Source organism: Phyllostomus discolor, chromosome 3, assembly GCF_004126475.2.
Source record: "Phyllostomus discolor isolate MPI-MPIP mPhyDis1 chromosome 3, mPhyDis1.pri.v3, whole genome shotgun sequence".
Classification (NCBI taxonomy): Eukaryota; Metazoa; Chordata; class Mammalia; order Chiroptera; family Phyllostomidae; genus Phyllostomus; species Phyllostomus discolor.
Window position 1 is genome coordinate 51,194,452 of NC_040905.2, and position 18,359 is coordinate 51,212,810.

Sequence of the window (18,359 nt, forward strand, 5' to 3'; positions counted from 1 at the left end):
GATTCAGAAGTCAGATATAGCTGATGAGTGTGACGGTGGTTGCTGAGCAGGGCTGATTTGTTCCTACTGGATGCGTGTTGTGATCTCCATTTGTGTATCCATTATTGTCTGTTATCAGATTCCTCAATCAGTTCTTACATGTTTTACCTATATGCCTAGCCTTTGTCTTCTTCCTTTCTTCTCTTTACCTTTCTATAGCACAGTTTTGGGAACTAGATTTTGGCAACAATGTGATTGGAGCATAGCAGTATAAAACCTGTGTGTGTTGTTATTTTGCTCAGTCTTCATCTAGTGCTCACTTTTTACTGATGCTTTTAGCTTTTTATTATAGTATTGTCACCTGTCTCTCTCTTCTTTTCCTTTATCCTCATTTCTCTTAGTCTTTATTTTTCTGCTTTGCCCCTTCATCTGCTTTTCTCTTTTCCTCAGATTTCCTAATCTGGTAATTGCTTAGAAATTTATTAAGTGTCTTTTTTTCAGGGAGGTTAATACACTTCTATCTATATTATTTTGTTCATACTCAAGAGAAATCTAACAGAAGGGTAGAAGGCACCAAAAACCCTTGAGCCATGTTGTATTATGGAATTCAGAATTTGGGGCATTTTAGATAAGTAATGTAATTTTGTGAAAGAAAATTCTGTATCACATTACATTCTTAGTGGTGTCTGGGCAGCATCCCTGTTCTCAAAGATATTAATATTTTTTAGTGAAACAATATTCATAAAAGGTAGAACAAATAAAGACTAAAAAGTTTTACATACAAATTGCTACGAAATGAGTTCTGGTGCCAAACATATGAGAAGATATATTTTCAAAAAAAACTTCAGGGTGTCCTGGATTCCAGAATTGAGACTAAGGGATGAGGCACTGCTGTTCGGCTTCGCCCAGACCAGCATCAGAGTTCTCCAGCCCCGCCCACGTCCCCAGGCACTTCCCGTTCCGTGCGATCTGGTGTTTAATGCGGTGCCTTTGATAGCCCGAAGGCTCTCTACAGCAGCAAGAGCATGCTCTGAGGTAGCCCTGCAATTCGGGGAGCTAGCATCCCGAAGGAAGCAGTCCTCAACCAGTCACAGGTGTCAGTTGGTGGATACACATTTCGGCTTCCCAACTGCTCAGGTGGGACGACTCTGAAATGTGTCCCCCAGAGTGTCCTGGATGTTCTCAGTGGGAATCAGCTCTGGCTGCCTACAGTGATAGTCCGCTCACTAATGTACCCTGGACTGCTTTCTTTCCCACCCTACACCCTTACTTCCCCACACCCTTATGGGTGCTCCTGAAGTCGCCCCGTAGACAGCTGCAGCCTCCTTTGTCTCTGGGAGAGAGCCACCCCAAGACACGGGCCCTAAATAGACCCTGGATGTGGTTTAAAAAAACATTATTTTTGCAGACTTTCATGTGGTTGTTAACCACCATAACTCATGTTTTCAAATTTCTTAGAGTTAGGGGATTTTATTAGGCTAAGAACGTGCTACCCATTTGTAACTGCTGACGCTTGTGTTGGTTGATACGCATTACTGGCTTTCCCGCTGCGGCTGCCGGTTCCGGTTCCCCTTCCCATACTGTGAGCCCACTGTCAGCTTGGAAATCTTGGCTGAGACTTTAAAAATCTTAGTAGTTTAATTATTTGCCCCTAGTCTCAGAGAAAATGTTTACTCTCCTGGCTCTGAGGCACAAAGAAGTTGATCTCTGGTGGCTAATCCTCTGGCTGGTCGTGGGGAGGTGGCAGGGGGATTTGGTCTGGAGAGGCCATTCCCGCACCCTCCGATTTCATCATGCTGGGTGTGAGGCTGAGGCTGGCCCCTTGTTTTTATTGCTAGAAATGATTTTGTGTTCAATTTCTTGCAAGTGAATTGCTTGAGTTAAAAGTTGAAGTTTTTTTTCAACATCTGTACTTGCTTTGTTGTTGGCCTTATTACACAATACCATAAATATTTATCCATATTCCCCATTAAACTATGAGCTCCTTAATTTTTTTAAAAATTTAATTTATTGAGATGACATTGGTTAATAAAATTGTGTTGGTTTCAAGGGCACAATTCTATAATACATCATCTGTATATTGTATCCTGTGTCCACCACCCTAAGTCTCCTTCCATCACCATTTACTCCCCTTACCCTCTTCTGTTCCCCCAGCTCCCTCTCCCTCTGGTAATCACCATACTGTTGTCTGTGAGGTTTTTTTTTTTTAATTCTTTCACAAAAGTTGAAGTTCATGACACAACTTTAAATCCCTTATAAGACAAGTGAAATTCATTTATAGAGGAACTGAAATCATTAATTATGTTGTAGCGCCTTATCTGTGGGGATAGTGCTCTAAAACATCTGCTCAGTAGCCCCTTATAGCCGGCACAAGAATGCTTTCACAGGAATGCGATAAAGCAGCAGATGCTTCTTAACGACAACTTCCCAATTCATGTAGGAAACAAGTCAGTGCTGGATTTGGTTTTTCCTTCAAGTGTGGCAACTGTGCAGGCAAATGATTCCAAAGAGGTTAGAACTGACAAATCAAGTCATTCTGCATAATTTTTTAGGATGCTGCAAGTTATTCTAAAAGCCTTATCTAATAGCACTTTAATAAAATTAGCATTTTTCTTACTATGCAAATAATTCTTTACCATTATAAGTAACCAGGAAAATACATTAATTCACTACTACCAGCATAAGCTTCTTTTATTTTCTTTTTGGAAACTTATGTTGAATGTTGATTTATCATTAGCATTACAAATAGAAAAAGTGGTTGAATGCCCAGGCTTAGTACAGGGAGACATGGGGATACAGCCACGGGAAGTCAAATATAGTTCCTTCCCTCCAGGAGCAATTTCAGTCACTTCAGAGACAGATCGTGAGGTGCTGGTGCTGTCCACATGCCCTTTGAACTGGCCTTGGCAGGGGAGGCTTCTCCTGCAGCAGGCAGTCACCCATACAGTGTTCTGACAGTCTGGAGGGAGCCAGAGAAGCCACTGAGGCCGTCCCCTCATCCCGGCCCTATCCCCTTTGCCATTTTGGAGTCTCTGTAACAGACACTGCATGGTCCTTGATTCATTGTGATTTCCCTGTTCAGGAAAGCTTCTCTTCAATGCAAGGCTCTAGGCTCGATTAACATGTCCAGCCTGTAACATTACCCTTGGTCAGTGTATCAGGTCCCTTTTCTCTGGAGATCAGATCAGAAGGGTTGAATTTGGGAGCTTTGTGTGAAAGAGGAAAGCAAGATCATGCAAAGTTAGGTGTAGGTGATGCCAAAGATCAATTCTGCCTTCTTCATTATTTTGTTCAACGAAGGTCTGGGTCACCAGCACCGTCTTAAAAGTGGATCGATGCATGAGCCCAGAGGGCTTGCAGATCAATCCACTGAGGTGTGGGAAATAACATTAGAAAAGCTATATTTATATTTACTTCATTTAAAATGAAGATTTGCTAATATTTAATCATGAATTTGTGCTGGGTCGTCACACAGTTCATTTGTCAGAAGACCAGATGTTCTAAAGTTTATTCGAGGCACCCAGAAGCGAACAGCGGGAGCCAGGAAGGAGCTGACAGTGGTGCTCTCACCCCTGCTGGAGCTTGTTACACAATGTAGTTCCCGTGCCCTGCGCTTACCAGGATGATTTGTCCAGTCCGAGCTAGCAAGGCTCTTTCTGGTCAGACTACGGGCTCTCAAGATGCCTGAGAAAAACTCTAGTGAACAAAAATGTGGTAGTATGCAAAAGCAACAGAGAAGCAAATCTTTCAAAAAATGGCTCTCCGGATTTGAAATGAAGATTACACAAGACAGAATTATATTTCCTGTTGTTAGTAATGCCTCCTGACCTGTGTGTATGCTGTGCCTGACGGTAGTATGAAGCTATCTGTGTTGGTTAACAACTCACTGGAAATCATCCAGAACAGGGACACAAACACCTTGCACCTGGAGAAGGGGGCGGGAATGTACGCGTCATGATTAACTAAGCACAGCCAATGAATGACAGACTTTTCTCCATGTGGGTCTGTGGATCTTTCCTGGCTATGGCAGCCATTAAAATTCCTTATCAGAAAAATGGAAAAGGAACTGAAACCAGACCTTTGAACTGCTGTATCATAATTAAGATTTAAAAGAAAACAAAAAGGACAGCATATGCCATCAAATTGCTGTCATCAAGATATTACTGACAAAAAACATGTCTTAACAATTAATAAATAAAATAACTGTGATTTTCTGTAACACTTTTTTCTGTGTTGATTTATACATCAGAATGGGATTCTTCATCGAGAGGAAGGAAATCACCTCCTGGTTTTGAATTAAAGCTGCTGCCCCGAGGGAAGCTGGCTGGCCAGGCAGGCAGGATCTGGGCATTTGCTGTCTTGGGGTCTGATCATCCAGGACTGGGATCAGGCCTGGCTGCCCAGCAGCCATGGCTCTAAAACCAGGCGCTCAGTGAAAGGCAGGCGGCAGTGTGCTCATTTGCATGCTGTTTATACGTGTGACCATTTTTAGGTGTTAACTTTTTCAACAGGTATCTTAAAATCAACATTTTTGCAACTTTATTCAGGCACAACCACTAGACCAGAAAACTGGGTACAACATGGGCAAGACGCCCACAGAGGGCGGGAGGGCAGGCGAAGGTCCTCTGGCGGTCAGAGCAAAGAGCAGGGTGGGAAGGCTGCTCCTATCGGTGCCCGATCATCATCCACCCAAAGTATCACTTGTGAAATATTTTCCTTCTTCTGTGTCTTATTCTTTAGGTTTTAAATTTTAATGTGTTTTACACTTTACATATTATGTTATACAGAAATACATGTTCATAATTGATGAAAAGGTAAATACACATTTTAAGACAAGTGCTAACAATTTTTTGACTCCTAGAGTTAAAATCAACAAAGATTAGAGACCTCTGATTTATAGAATGGAAATGGGAACAGTTTATACTCATTTCATTCATTTATTTTATTTAACAAATGCTGATAGGATGCTTACTATGTGCCAGATCCTGTTCAAGATACGTGGGATACCCAAGCGTATAAGATAAATGTATGAGGGGGGACCCCAAAACCCAGAATTTATTTATAAAAAATTATGTATTTATTCTTACATGTTTAAACCAGTCACCTTCAAAGCATTCTCTCTTTGATGTGATATACCTACAAGATGGTTTTTCCACTGCTCAAAACAATTTTTGAGCTCCTCGATTTTGGTGCCTTTTTTGTGCTTCTGCTGTTTTTTTTTTTTGTTTGTTTCACCTCTTCCACATGGGCAAACCATTTCCCTTTGAGGACTTTTTTCATTGGGGAAATAAAAAGTCACCTGGGGTAAGACTGAGTGAATAGGGAGGGTGGGGCATGGGAGTCATGCTGGTTTCGGTCAACAACTGCTGAGCACTCAGAATGGTGTGTTCACTCATAAGTCACCCGCCATAAAATAGGAAACACATTGAAAAGAGTCTTCAAAAAAATTCACTGAAGTCGAACACAGCCTCTCACAACAACACCAGCTCGTACACTAGTACAGATGGGTTCCTAGAACACTCACCTATTGGAGGAAGCCTATACTACTAGGGGCCCGCCCTCCAGCAGGTAATTCCATTTTTTTTTGTGGGTCCCCCCTCATAAGCCCTGCCTTTGAGGCACTCACATTCTAAAGGACTTGTGTGTGCCATAGCAGAAGCCTTCCCCTGACTGCAGACCAGATAAGGCCCTAAGATGTAGCCTTACATTCTTACAGCATTTGCAACAGTACAATCAAATAATTGTTTATGCAGTGGTTTGTTTATCCTCCATCTTCCCACTAGTTATAAGCTCTGTGAGAGCAAAGATTGTGTCTGTTTTGTCACCAGCATCTCTGTAGTGGCAGCACCGTGCCTAGTGCATCATAGATGCTCAGTAATCATTAGCACATGAATGTGTATGTGCTCTGTCTACACACATGTCAGGCGTGTATGCACATATATGTGAATATGAGCATAGCTGAGAAAGAAATTCGAGGAGCCCTGTCAAGTTGAAACTATTGTTGAGGGCAGGAGGGCATGGAGTGAACAGAACTAAGTGTATGAGGTGACCTTTTAGTGGGCTGCGAGAAGAGTGTGTTAGGAAGAAGTTTGGGTGGTTAGAGGTGATCAGGGTGACAAGTTTTAGGTGATAAGGCAGCCTGGAAAACTTGGACCAAAAAAAAGAACTCCTAAAAATCTATCTTGGTAGAGGGTATGATTGTTGAACTAAAACTAAAAATAAACCTTGGAAAATGTGACTAGGACATCCAAAGGGTCAGTACTGCCTACAACTGGTTGATACATAAAAGAGCTGAAACGGAAAAGGTTACAATGTCACACACCAGTTTTGCCAACGTGGAAGAATTATATGTACTTGGGAACCATGCGCAGGTTTTCTAGTAGCGCTCACTGTGACAGTAATTTTGTTGCTCTCTGTGTGGCAGCTTAACACATCTCTCCTTAGGGCACAACGCCTGCTGCTCTCCCCTCTGTTCCCAGAGCCCAGGACAGTGTCTGGAACAAGGATGGGGAAACTGTTACCTAGTGCCTATTTTTGAATACAAGCCAAAAATGGCTTCTAAACTTTTGTGTGGATGAAAGAATCAAAAGAATAATGTTCCATGACATTAACATTATATGAAATTTAAATTTTAGTGTCCATAAATAACATTTTATTGGAACAAAGCCACACTCATTAATTTACATGTTGTCTAGGCTGCTTTCATGCTACAATGGCAACGTTAAGTGGTTTTGACAGACACATAACGGAGCTCGAAGCTTAAAATATTTACTGTCTGGCCCTTTAAGAAAATGTTTGCCAACCTCTGGCCTAGAATGCAGAAGATAACCTGTAACCTTTAATGAATTAATGAGCAAGTTAATAAGTATACCTATTATGTGTCAGTTTTACACTTTATCTTGTTTAATGCCCTTTAAGCAAGGGAGACATGGGAGGAAAGTGTCACCATTTAGCAAATAAGGAAACTGAGGCTCAAAGTGTTTATGTGCTCGGCCCATCCAATGAGCAGCAGAGCTAGGAACTGAACCCAGGTCGAACTCCAAATTGCATGCCCTTTGCCACTATTGACGGTACATTTTCGACTGTTTCTCTAATGTCTGGGTGTTTTTGGCTGAGACTTTGAGTGTGTCCTTACACCCCAGTAGAAAGATGGGAACCTTCGTTGTGCTTTTATCGCCACTGAAATGTCATTTAAAAGCAGCACCCGTCTCTGTCCTGGCACAGGTAGGTACTCGTGGAAGTCTCTAAAGGATTCTCCTGGTTGAAAAAAAAGCCAACAACAAACCAATAAATCTCCATTCACATCTGCATAACCCAGAGACAGTTTTGAAGAAGGGGAGGGAGCTGATGGCTGACTGGATCCTTGAGAACGGTTCTGCGCTCATTCCTGGATGTGATGATTCCTACGCACACCTCAGCTCCTGAGCTCGAGCTGCAGGACCCACAGCCCTCTGAATTACTGCGGGGCTTGCCTTTTGGCCTATTCATCAAGACCTTATCATTTCAAATGTTGGCAGTGAAATTTATTCATTTGTGGATTTGAGTGCAGAAGTTTATTCATATGCTAAAGGAATTTGCAGTTTATTCATCAAGACATTTAAAAATCTCACTTGTTTAAATTAGGGTAGTGCTATCTCTTACTTTAGAAAATGACTGCAGCCAAACTTCAGCCTACTGGATTCAATTATCATCATTCTATTAAGGCTCTGAATTTATCATCCCTTCAGGAAATCTAATGTGACATCTGAAGACAGGAAAAAACAGAAAGGGGGGAAAGTTCACTAAATGGAGATGCAGGTCCATTAATAAGGTTCTGCTTACTACTTATAAAATTACAATAAAATGATGTTCGAGAAAGCCCGAAGATGGACTTGAAGGGGTGGGCAAACTAAGGTCGACAGGCCATAGCTTGTTTTGTAAGTGAGGTTTCCCCACAGCCATTTGTTTACCGTGGCCAATGGCTGTACTCACACAACAGCAGCAGAGACCTCATGGCCCACACAGCCTTAAGTATTTACTGTCTGGTTCTTTAAGAAAACATTTGCAAAGCCCTGGCTGGCATAGCTCAGTGGATTGAGCATGGGCTACAAACCAAAGCATCACAGGTTTGATTCCCAGTCAGGGCATACGCCTGGGTTGCAGGCAACCGCACATTGATTTCTCTCTCTCTCTCTTTTTCTTCCTCCCTTCCCTCTCTAAAAAATAAATAAGTAAGTAAGTAAGTAAGTAAGTAAATAAATAAATAAATGAAAACATTTGCAGACCTCTGGCACTAGGGATAGAAGAAAAATCAGAAGAACTAGGATTGTTTATTATGGAAAAGAGAAATCTGGAGACAAGAAATTGATTCCTACTTTTGAGAAGATATTATATTAAAGAGGACTCTGGTTTCTGAATTTTCTGCAAAGAAAAATGCAGTGGAAACTGACTTACCCTGCAGCACAAGGAAGTTTTCTGGTTTTGGGGTTCAAAAGTAGAGTGGGGTGTAAGGTGTTACACATGCATGGTGCAAAACACACCCCTTTGGGCAACCCAAATTTCCCCTTAAAGATTCTTTTGCATAGGGTTATTACTACAGACCTACTGCTGAATGTCGTAATTGATAAAGGAGTAATAACACACTGAGGCATGAATGGCCATTAATACCTTATCAAGATTTAATCAGTAAATTAAAAAGAAAAGGACAACATACATAAAGAATTATTTTTGGATAGAAGGAGGAAGGAAAGGGCCAGCCAAAAAGCCCCTGTCCCTGGGAGTGGGGATGAGGAGCTGATGTCTTAGGTTAGTGGAGGTACATTAGGCTCCCACCAAGAGGAGGCCAGGTGAGATATCAATACCCCTGAAGATGTAGCTGAGCAGCCAGTGAGGGCACTGGAGTCTGTGGCCTAATTTTGAATCTTGTAGATTGGGCTCTCCTGATGCTACAATCCCGTAGACGTTATCATAGTGAAGAATACTGAAATAGATCCTCTGTGTGTGTGTGTGTGTGTGTGTGTGTGTGTGTGTGTGAGGCAAAGCTTCCTGGATTGGTCTACTGACCACCTGCATTAGCATCATCTGGAAGGTTGTAAACAAGGTGGATTCTTAAGTCCCATCCCAGAACTACTCAGTCCAAAAGCAGAAGTTGGAGGATGAGTCCTGAGAGGACATAGGTTTAACACTCCCTAACCCCCTCAAATCTGAATGGCTTTGCAGAGTGAAGGAGCCCTAGGCTTGGGGCCTGGGGCTTGGGTTTATGCCCTGGCAGTTTCTTACTTGCTGAGTGACCTTGGGCCTTCCTCCTAGAGCAAGGGAGCAAATGATAAAATGTGCATAAATGTGTCTAGAAAAACTGTAAACCCTTGTGAACTGATGCTGGTCTCTTATGTAACATGCAAAAAGTAGCTCTGAATAGAAATGCATTTGACTGATTCTGAAGCTCAGACTGCCAGGTACAAGTCTTTCCCTCTTCCTTTAGTCATGCTTTCCATAAGGAATTTCTGATTTTAAGCTTTCTTATCCTGCTAATTCTTTGGCTTCAGCTGCTCAGGAATCTTAAAAGTGGATAAGAACCTAACTTTTCTTTTAAAAGGTCCTTCTGAGCTCTTCTGATTTCTTTTTTAGAACATAATGCTTTGTTATCTATTGTTCTCATTTATGGACTTATTGGCATTGGCATATGATAGGTGCTATTAAGCATTGTTACGATTCCCTCTGCCAGGGGACTTGTCTCTCTGGCATGGAATCTAAGAGACAGCCTTCTCTGCAGTCCGCTTTGTACTCAGCCTATTTGCCAGCTGCCCGGCTCCCAGCTCGAGCTGTCTCACTGTCTCCTGTGCAGCCCTGAAGGAAACAGGGCTTGAGAAGCACAGTGGAGCCAGATCCTGACGTCCAGAAAACCGCCAGATATGCTTTGGCAGATTTCCGGGTCCCCTCCCTCCTGCCTTGCCCTGGAGCATGCCAGGCTGCAGAGAAGGGTTTAATCCCACAAGAGGCAGATTCTTTCTCAGTGGGCACCTGCACTGGCCATGCCGATGCTAATTCACTCCCCTCTGATGAACCTGGAACAGCAAAGAATGGCACCTCTTTTTTTTCTTTAAAAAGTCAGGAGTAGTAGTGATAGTATGATGGGGAAAGAGGAGCCTTACTGAGATGCTATTCTTGGGATCATCTTGTTGACCTCCGCTCATTTCACGGTCACCCCAGATGCTGTCAGTCACATGGCTGCCTTGTGTAGCCATGTGACTGACATGGCTGCCCTGATGGTCTAGATACTACATTTACAGTTGCTCAGAGGGTACCATCACTTACAAAGGCTCCAGTGACAGTCACTTGCTCAAAAGCCACAGAGATCATGAAAAAAGAGTCATTCTAGGGTAAAGACGGTGAAAAGACCCCCTTGATGTAAATAATAATCATGTGAAACAAAAAAGGGCCCGCTTACCGAAAGTCTCACGTAGATTTCTCTAATTCACCTTAGGCTTTAATAATTAAATTTCTTTTGTAAGGGATTGATGTTTTGGTGGTTTGTCAAAAGGCTTTGACAATCTTTATCACTTCTGAAAAAATGAACAGGCTGTCGGTTCAGGAAAATCAAAGGGAGTTTTTACTTTGCCCATTTTCCATGGTGATCGGATGGCTCGCGTGTGCTCTCAGAGCCAGCGCTGCTCCTCTGTCACCCTGGCGTCTGGGCTGTGGTTCCGACCCATTCAGGCTAGGCTTGAACTGAAGACCTCACTGGCAGAAGACAAACAAATAGATGCTGAATTCCTCAAGGAGTGTTGTGAATAAAGCTTCTTACTCAATGTTACTCAGTAATAGTAATAGAGATTTTCAGTGATAGAAGGAAAGTTTTTCTTCCGCCAATTACTTTTCCCTGCAGGCTGAATAGAGATATAGATCTGATTTCCTAAGCCCAATATACCATTTGGGTTTGCTTTCAATAAAATATCTATCCAGCGTCTCTAGCCGTGATCCCTGTTTAATGGGATTTAGTTGTGAAGCTTAATTCATATCAGATCTTCTAAATGAGAGATCACTGTCAACTTATTGTTAATTGAATTAAATAAAATCAAGGTTTCTATAATTAATGTGAACCACTTAATCTTTTAGCTCCTTGAATGAATGTAATTTTCTCAAAACAGGTATCTTCTCATTTAATGAAATAGCAACCTTTTGAGGTAAATAAACGTAAACATGACTTCTTTTTCTAATGACTAATAATATCACAAGTCCTTTAAAAACATAATAAAAATATAACTTATAAAATATTATCAAACTTACCCAAACTGTTGATATTGTATTGTTCAGAATGTAAGTCTAAATTAACTGCAGTAATGGGTAAGGAGTGGCATGCTATAGTGGAAAGAGAAATGGTTTCAGTGTCAGCGGACGTGGCTCATAGGTCTACCTGTGCCTTTAACCACCTGGGCAACCCTGGGGAAACCGCCAACCTTTCCGGGCCTTCTGTGTATCTGTAGGATGAGTGCGTTGTGCTAGATGAAATGATTCAGGTTTCTTTCTCTATTAAGAGTTCTGTGATTCTATATACTGTAACAAGGTATCAGAAACTTTTATCTTAATTTTTTTTTTATTTCGGAGAATTTACAATATTCACAAAAGCAGATAGAATGATACAGAAATGGTAAAATGCCCGTGGACTCATCCAGCAGCTTCGACAGTCACCGCTCTGTGGCCAGCCCCGCGTCTCCCCCATCTCCGTCCTCTGACCCTCCTTTCTTGCTGCTGCGGAGCAAATCCCAGACCACAGACACCATTTGTCGACGTAATCCCTCTGCCATCGGTTTTGTTAGCACCTGAGGTCTTAGAAATGTTATTTTGTTTATGAAGGGCCTCAAATTGCTTCACTATTTCTTTCTTTTTCATTTTCAATTGAAAATCTTGAGATAACTGTAGATTCCTGTGCCTTAAGAAGAAGTGGTCTGAAAGAGCCCATGTACTCTTTACCCAATTTCTCCCAAAGGCAACATCTTGAAAAACTGTAGGTGATATCACAATCAGGATATTGTCACCAATAAAATCCACTGATGTGATTTAGATTTCGCCAGTTTTACTTGTACCCATTTGTGTTCGTGTGCGTTGGGTTCTGTGTAGTTTTGTCACATGTGTAGGCTCACACGTCCACCCCGGCAGTCAAGATGCACAACAGCTGCATCACCACAAGGATTCCTCACTTTGCCCTCATGTAGTGATTACCCCCTCTCCTCTGCATCATCCACCCCAACATTAGCCTCCCCTGTTCTTCATTTCTAAAATTGTATCATTTCAAAAATGTTCCATAAATGGAACCATACAGTCTGTAACCTTTTGTTCTGTTTTATTTCAAGGGGATTTATTTTAATTTATTTTTCAGTTGTAGTTGATGTACAATATTATATTAGTTTCAGGTGTGCAACATAATGATTGGACATTTATATATTTTAGAAAGTGATCACTATTGGATATTTTTGGAAATGGAAGCAGAAAATATGTAAAAGTCTATGATTTCCAAATTTCATGATTTCAAGGGATGATATTTGCATGGGTATCCTAAAGCTAAACACAAATGATGGAAAGAGCTTAGCGGACACAGGCCAAGGATTCAGATTCATTTAATTTGAATTAAGTATGCTGTCTTTGCACATCATGGCTTCCCAGAGCAAGGGACCAGGTGACACAACAGCACCCCTGAGAGAGGACTAGCTCCCCAGCCTTCAAATCCCACAAAAGGACTCGGCTGTCAGTGAGAACAGTGACTGGAGGGAGACTACTAACAGGCTCTTCAAGAAGCTTCTTCCGTCACTTCTCTCTTAGTCCTTGGGCCTCCTAACTCTTCCAGAGAAGGTAGATCTATGTCTGATTGGTCACATGGTGTCAACCTCAGCATGTGCCTGAGTGCCTAATTTGAGTCTGGGTGAAGGTCATTCTTTCCAGGAATTTTGTCTTCCCTAGTAGAACTTAGTCTTAGGCAGTATATTTCTGTAGTTTTCTGTAGAAATTAAGGAGCCAATTCAGTATTTATTTAAGAATTAGATGGTGATGGTCTAAGAAAAGAAATAGCTCAATAGAAGAGAATTGGGAATAAATATACACAAAGATCTAATTTATGGTAAAGGTACATTAAAAATCAATCAGAAAAAGGGACTATTAGAAATCATCTGGGAAAAATTCCTACCTCACACTGTACACAAAAACAAAACTTAAATGGATCAATGACCTAAATGTGAATTTAAAAATACGTGCATGTGTGTATGTGTGTGTAGAATAAAGGAGTTTAACAGTTTTGTCATTTTTAGGGAGGAGGCGGGACATAGCAGGGTGAAGACAGGTAACTCAGAAGCTGCAAACAGAAAATGTACATTTTAACTACATAAAAGTATTTCTACACATGCTCACACATATACATATCACATATTCTTGCACACCTCTGTTTTTCCTATGATGATAGACATATAGATATATCTAATAATAAGTTATTATATCTAATATACAAAGAATTTATATAAAACAATAAAAATTCAAACTAAATATCAGAAAATAAGCAAAGGATAAGAACAGGCAAGTCACAGAACAATACAAATTAGCAATAAATAGATGAATAGATGTTCACTAGTAATCAAGAAACTAGAAATTAAAGCAATGACATTTAAAAATTCATCAAATAGGCAAAAACTTAAAACACAAATAACATTCAGTATTTATGGGATATGGGAAAGAGCATTCTCATACATTTTTCCTGGGAATACATTTTGCTGAGGACAGATTGGCACTATCGAAATTTTAAAGTGCACATGCTCTGTTGTACAGTAATACCTCCTTCAGGAATCTACACCATAGAAAACAGAGGTGTAATAGAGGATACATGGGCTAAGATATCCATCACAGCATTAGCTGTAGTAGCAGAAAATTACAATCAGCCTGAGATACCAGTAATATAGAACTGTTAAAAAAACAAACCATGGTGTAGTCATGGAGTGGGGTACATTGAAACCATTAGAAGAAGGAGCGAAATCTAGAGCGCCGACATGGCAGCACATGGGAGGATGTCCAGAAGTGAAAAATCAAACCAAGAACATATGTTTACACAGCATAATTCAGCTGGGGGTGGGCGGGGGTGGGTGGGTGATGTGTATATGTATGTGTAGGCATTTGTAGACCAAGACATTTTTTTAAAGTCTTCAAAAAATAAAACAGACTGCTAAAAATGATTACATATCTGAGCTATAGAAGTGCTGGGTTGAGGGGATTTTTACTTTTCATTTTATGTACTTATGCAGTTCTTGCAATTATTTTTATCACAATGATGTAATGTTTTAAAATGTTAAAGAGGAAAAGAAATTATAAATGCTAAACAATACAATCGTTGACCAAAAAGAAAGAATTTGGTTAAAAGAATTGCTTTAAAAGAAGGTATAGATAACTATGCCTAATGCAAATTTAAATAAACAAAGAAAAGCCTCTTTCCTGCTACTGTATTAATTTTCTGTGTCTGGAATATTTATTTCAGTGATTTCTCTCTGGTTGTTAATTCACCATGTTTAACTGATAGTGTTTATGGGAGTTTAGTGAAAACTATTTTGTTAACTATCTTCGGTTGTGATTTATCTCCCCCAGTGAATTGACGGTGAGTGGGGAATTAGTAAAGCAGATACAGATCTGGAGAGCCGTCTTTGGCTTTACTTATCTCCACAAGAATCCTCATTTCATAGTGATAAAGTTTGAAATCTTTTCTGTAGCTCTTTCCAATTGTTTATTGTTGTTGTTACTGCTGTAATGAGAGGTAGAAATGAGCCCAACCAACCTGCTCTTTCCTCCTTCTAAATTAATTTCAAAGGAAATTCTCTAATCCAAATAAATAAACGAATGTGGGTGGAATGAGATTCTGACTCAACATGTCCATTTAATTGCTTCTAAACAGTAAGATACATTCTTAAGAAACCTTCACGTATGATTAAGAAAATCAACCAGTAAAGAATGATTAGGTGAGACATGGACTGCCTATAAACCATCTTTGCTCACAAAACCCTATTTTAGTTGACATTAATATTTGTCTTCTACTCTATTATTATAAATCAAGATTTGTTATAGAAATATACCAAAGACAGCACAATAATAAAACAGATTCAGTTCAGGTTTTGAAATGTACCTAACAAACTCAACCTCTTGCAAAATAACTTTCTTATTCAAAATGGAATTGGGAATTGTTCAGCACACAATGAATCATCTTTTGGCAAGTACAATAGAATCTTTAGGGACATTTCAGAGCCTCTTGTTCAATTGTTAGGATGTTTTTAGCTTTCACAGGTAGGAAAGAAGGAGCTTGTATGGCCATCATCTTGTTGCTAAAATTGAACAGTAAAGATTTTTCAGAGTTGCCGTTGTAATACATCTTTTTCCTTTTTTTTCCTTTATGTTTCTTTCCTCAGAGCTGCTTTGTCTCTCAAAAACAATCTGGAATTACTTAATGCTAATGTTTTCTGGTTTTACTGTTTATCCAGGACTCGAATGGTAAACATTAATGTGGGAAACTCCCTTTTCCTTACCTCATAGTTCTATATTTATTTAACTGTTATTCTGTGAGTAGAAAACGGTGTCTTTCTCTCTCCATGTTAGTGAACTTCTTTTATTTTAATTGACAAACATTTTGATTTTGCTTTTGTTTTTTGTTTTTTTTCAGGAGGCTTTCGAGTTACCCCTGGATGATTCTGAAGTGACTGAGGCTGCAGCAGCAACCGAAGTGATTAAATATGAGTATCATGTATTATATTCCTGCAGCTACCAAGTGCCAGTGCTTTACTTTAGGGCAAGCTTTTTAGGTAAGACCATGTTGGAAGCTAAATGTAAATTCATGACATTTACATATTAAGGCAGAAAGCAGATTTGGAAATTATTCCTGAGAGAAAAAAAATAGAGTTAAAAATAAGAAAACTGTGGGTGAGGTAAGGTTTTACCAGTAAATTTTCTCATGCTTTAGAGAGAGTATTAAGACTTCAGAGTGAATGATATCATCCCAGCCATAAGTCTGATCTTCAGATTCTTGGCCTCCTGCCCAACATTGACTAAGCCCCCTGGCCCTTTTTTCTTTACTTTAAACAAGTAGGAACAACTTAAAGCTACAATGTTTATTTATTTCTAACTTTATAGTAAAAATTCCTTTCAATCTCAAGTGATCCCATTAACACAAAGCCCCCATACCTTTTTCCCTAAATGCTAATAATTACTTCAAGAACCACTTATCAATCAGTTTAAGCTATACTTAAATACAGCACTAATATTTCCTTTGGCCATCTATACATCTCCAGTGCCTCTGCTCCCTGCAATGCTGTTACTCAACTCATTTCCCTTGCCAAGAAGGTGGAACACCCTGTCTCCTCTGAGGCCTTTGCTAATAAAACTTATTTAATCAGCAACCACGTCCAGCGCTCACCCTGCAGTGCAGCCATGACTTTTCCCTTCGTGCCCTCCAACTAAACCGGGTCAGCATCTCCAGGCCCTGCTGTCCCCGGGCTCAGGGACAAGGGGAGTCACCTCTGCAGCCCACCCCTATTCTAGTATCTCTCCTTTTCTATTCGGCCTTATCAACGGCATTTTGCATTTTGAATAGACTTCTAACTTTTTCTTGGTAGCTAAGACATCTGAATTTAGCCAGTGATATTTTATTTTTAATTAAAAAGTAGCTTAAGCTGCTTTGAATGTGTATTTGGTAGATTTAATCACTTGCTGCCTTATATTGTTTAATGGTCTCTAATTTTGCAGTGTTGGCGGTTTAACAAAGCACTTAGGATTTAAAACACAAGAACAAATTCTCATAGGCTCCCTGGTGAGAAGATTTTAATCTGAGGTGCAGTTCCTAAGAACTGACAATTTGGGGTAAATTTTCAACATGGGACGTGGGGAATTGAAGACACTGAGAGTTCATTGATCACAAATCCTTGCTGCAGATTTATCCATATGATTATGACAGGACTTTAAAACACTTGTTTTTCACAATTCTGTTTGGTTTGAGCCCAGAGGTTAAAGCAGGTTTCTTGTCAGTGAGCTGTGTTATATGCTACAAAGTAGAAGGAGGTACATTATTTACCAGGGTGTGGAAGAAAATACCTTTCTTGGTTTTGGTTTGCAATGGCTCTTACCTAGAACCTTCCAGATTCTAAGACAAGTCGAGGCTGCAGGTAGAGGAAATAGGGCACTACTTCTTCAATACTGTACTTTCATATAATTAGTATTCACCATAAGCAGTTAATCACCAGAGAAGAGCTCCCAGAGACAAAACAAGTTGTTTAGCTTGTCAGCATTAGGGAATTGGAGGTGCTGAAACATGACTGCTTCTCGCTGGAAGTGGGTCTTGCCGCGGCTGCTGGATGAGCTCACACGTGTGCTCTGCTCCTGCGTGCCAACAGCTCCCCTTACAGTGCAGCCCGGTAATTGTTCCTGCAAGTCCAATTACATTTTAATGAAATTTGTATACTTCCTAAGATCTCTTCTTCTTGATGGTTTTCTGTTTCTTAAAAAAAAAAAAAAAACAACTAGCATCCTTGGATTCTATTTATATACTTTTCAAAGATTCCCTTTATCATGCTTCACAAAGGAAACCAAACAAGTCATTGATTTTGTGTGGAAGCATTCCTCCTCCTTCCCCCTCCCCATTCAGGATCGTATAGAATGAGCATGAGAAATTTTTTAATTCCAGAGTTCATTTAGTGCTTGTTCAGACACATTAAAATATCAAGTTTAATCTTTGTAGAGCACACTGAATGTTTTTTGGGGGAGAAATATGAAAAACAATTCTTTCCTTTATTATATTCTAACAATTTTTTTCACCTAACTTAATAGGTGTTCTAAAAATGTATCACTCTTTACTCTGGAGTCATAGTTTTTTGTTTTTTCTTCTTAATCCATTCCCTTTTCCTGTGATATCTGATTTCTCTGTTTCTCCATCTGTTTGTTAAACAAATCTCTGTCAGTGTGGTGCATGGATTCCTAACATCTTCCTATTATTCCAGGTCCAGATTTTTCTTTGTCTCATTCTAAGAGTTCGACCTAGAAAGGAGGATGACTATAAAATTTCTCGCCCAGGGGTCTTTTATTGTTGCTTCAAAAACAGTTCAGTTAGCCTTGTTTCTGACAGATATTTAGAATTTCTTTTGCATTTGATTGCTAGTAAAAATTAGTTTCTCTGACTTGCTCTGAATTTTCTTTCAATACCTCTTTTTTGGGGGAAAAGCAAGTAGTAAATATTCTCATTTAAATTTACATTACTTAAAAAAAAATCAACTGGTTTATATTCCAGCAGAAATCTCTATTCTGTTTCTTGAAATGCAAATCCATTGTACTATAATTACTCTTTATTCCATTATATTGTCGTGTCCACCGGGCCAACTATTACCCAAGACTCAGCC

The 18,359-nt window shown here is 39.9% G+C and overlaps 1 protein-coding gene across 5 annotated transcripts in view; it reads left to right on the forward strand.

The window, feature by feature from the left end:
• ATG10 (autophagy related 10) overlaps nucleotides 1-18,359 on the forward strand; it is a 221,409-nt gene that overhangs the window by 119,347 nt on the left and 83,703 nt on the right. For all 5 annotated transcript variants that reach the window (XM_036020491.1, XM_036020492.1, XM_036020493.1 and 2 more), the window contains one exon: nucleotides 15,638-15,776. In XM_036020491.1, the coding sequence (XP_035876384.1) occupies nucleotides 15,638-15,776 (139 nt within the window). The remainder of the gene's footprint in view (nucleotides 1-15,637; nucleotides 15,777-18,359) is intronic.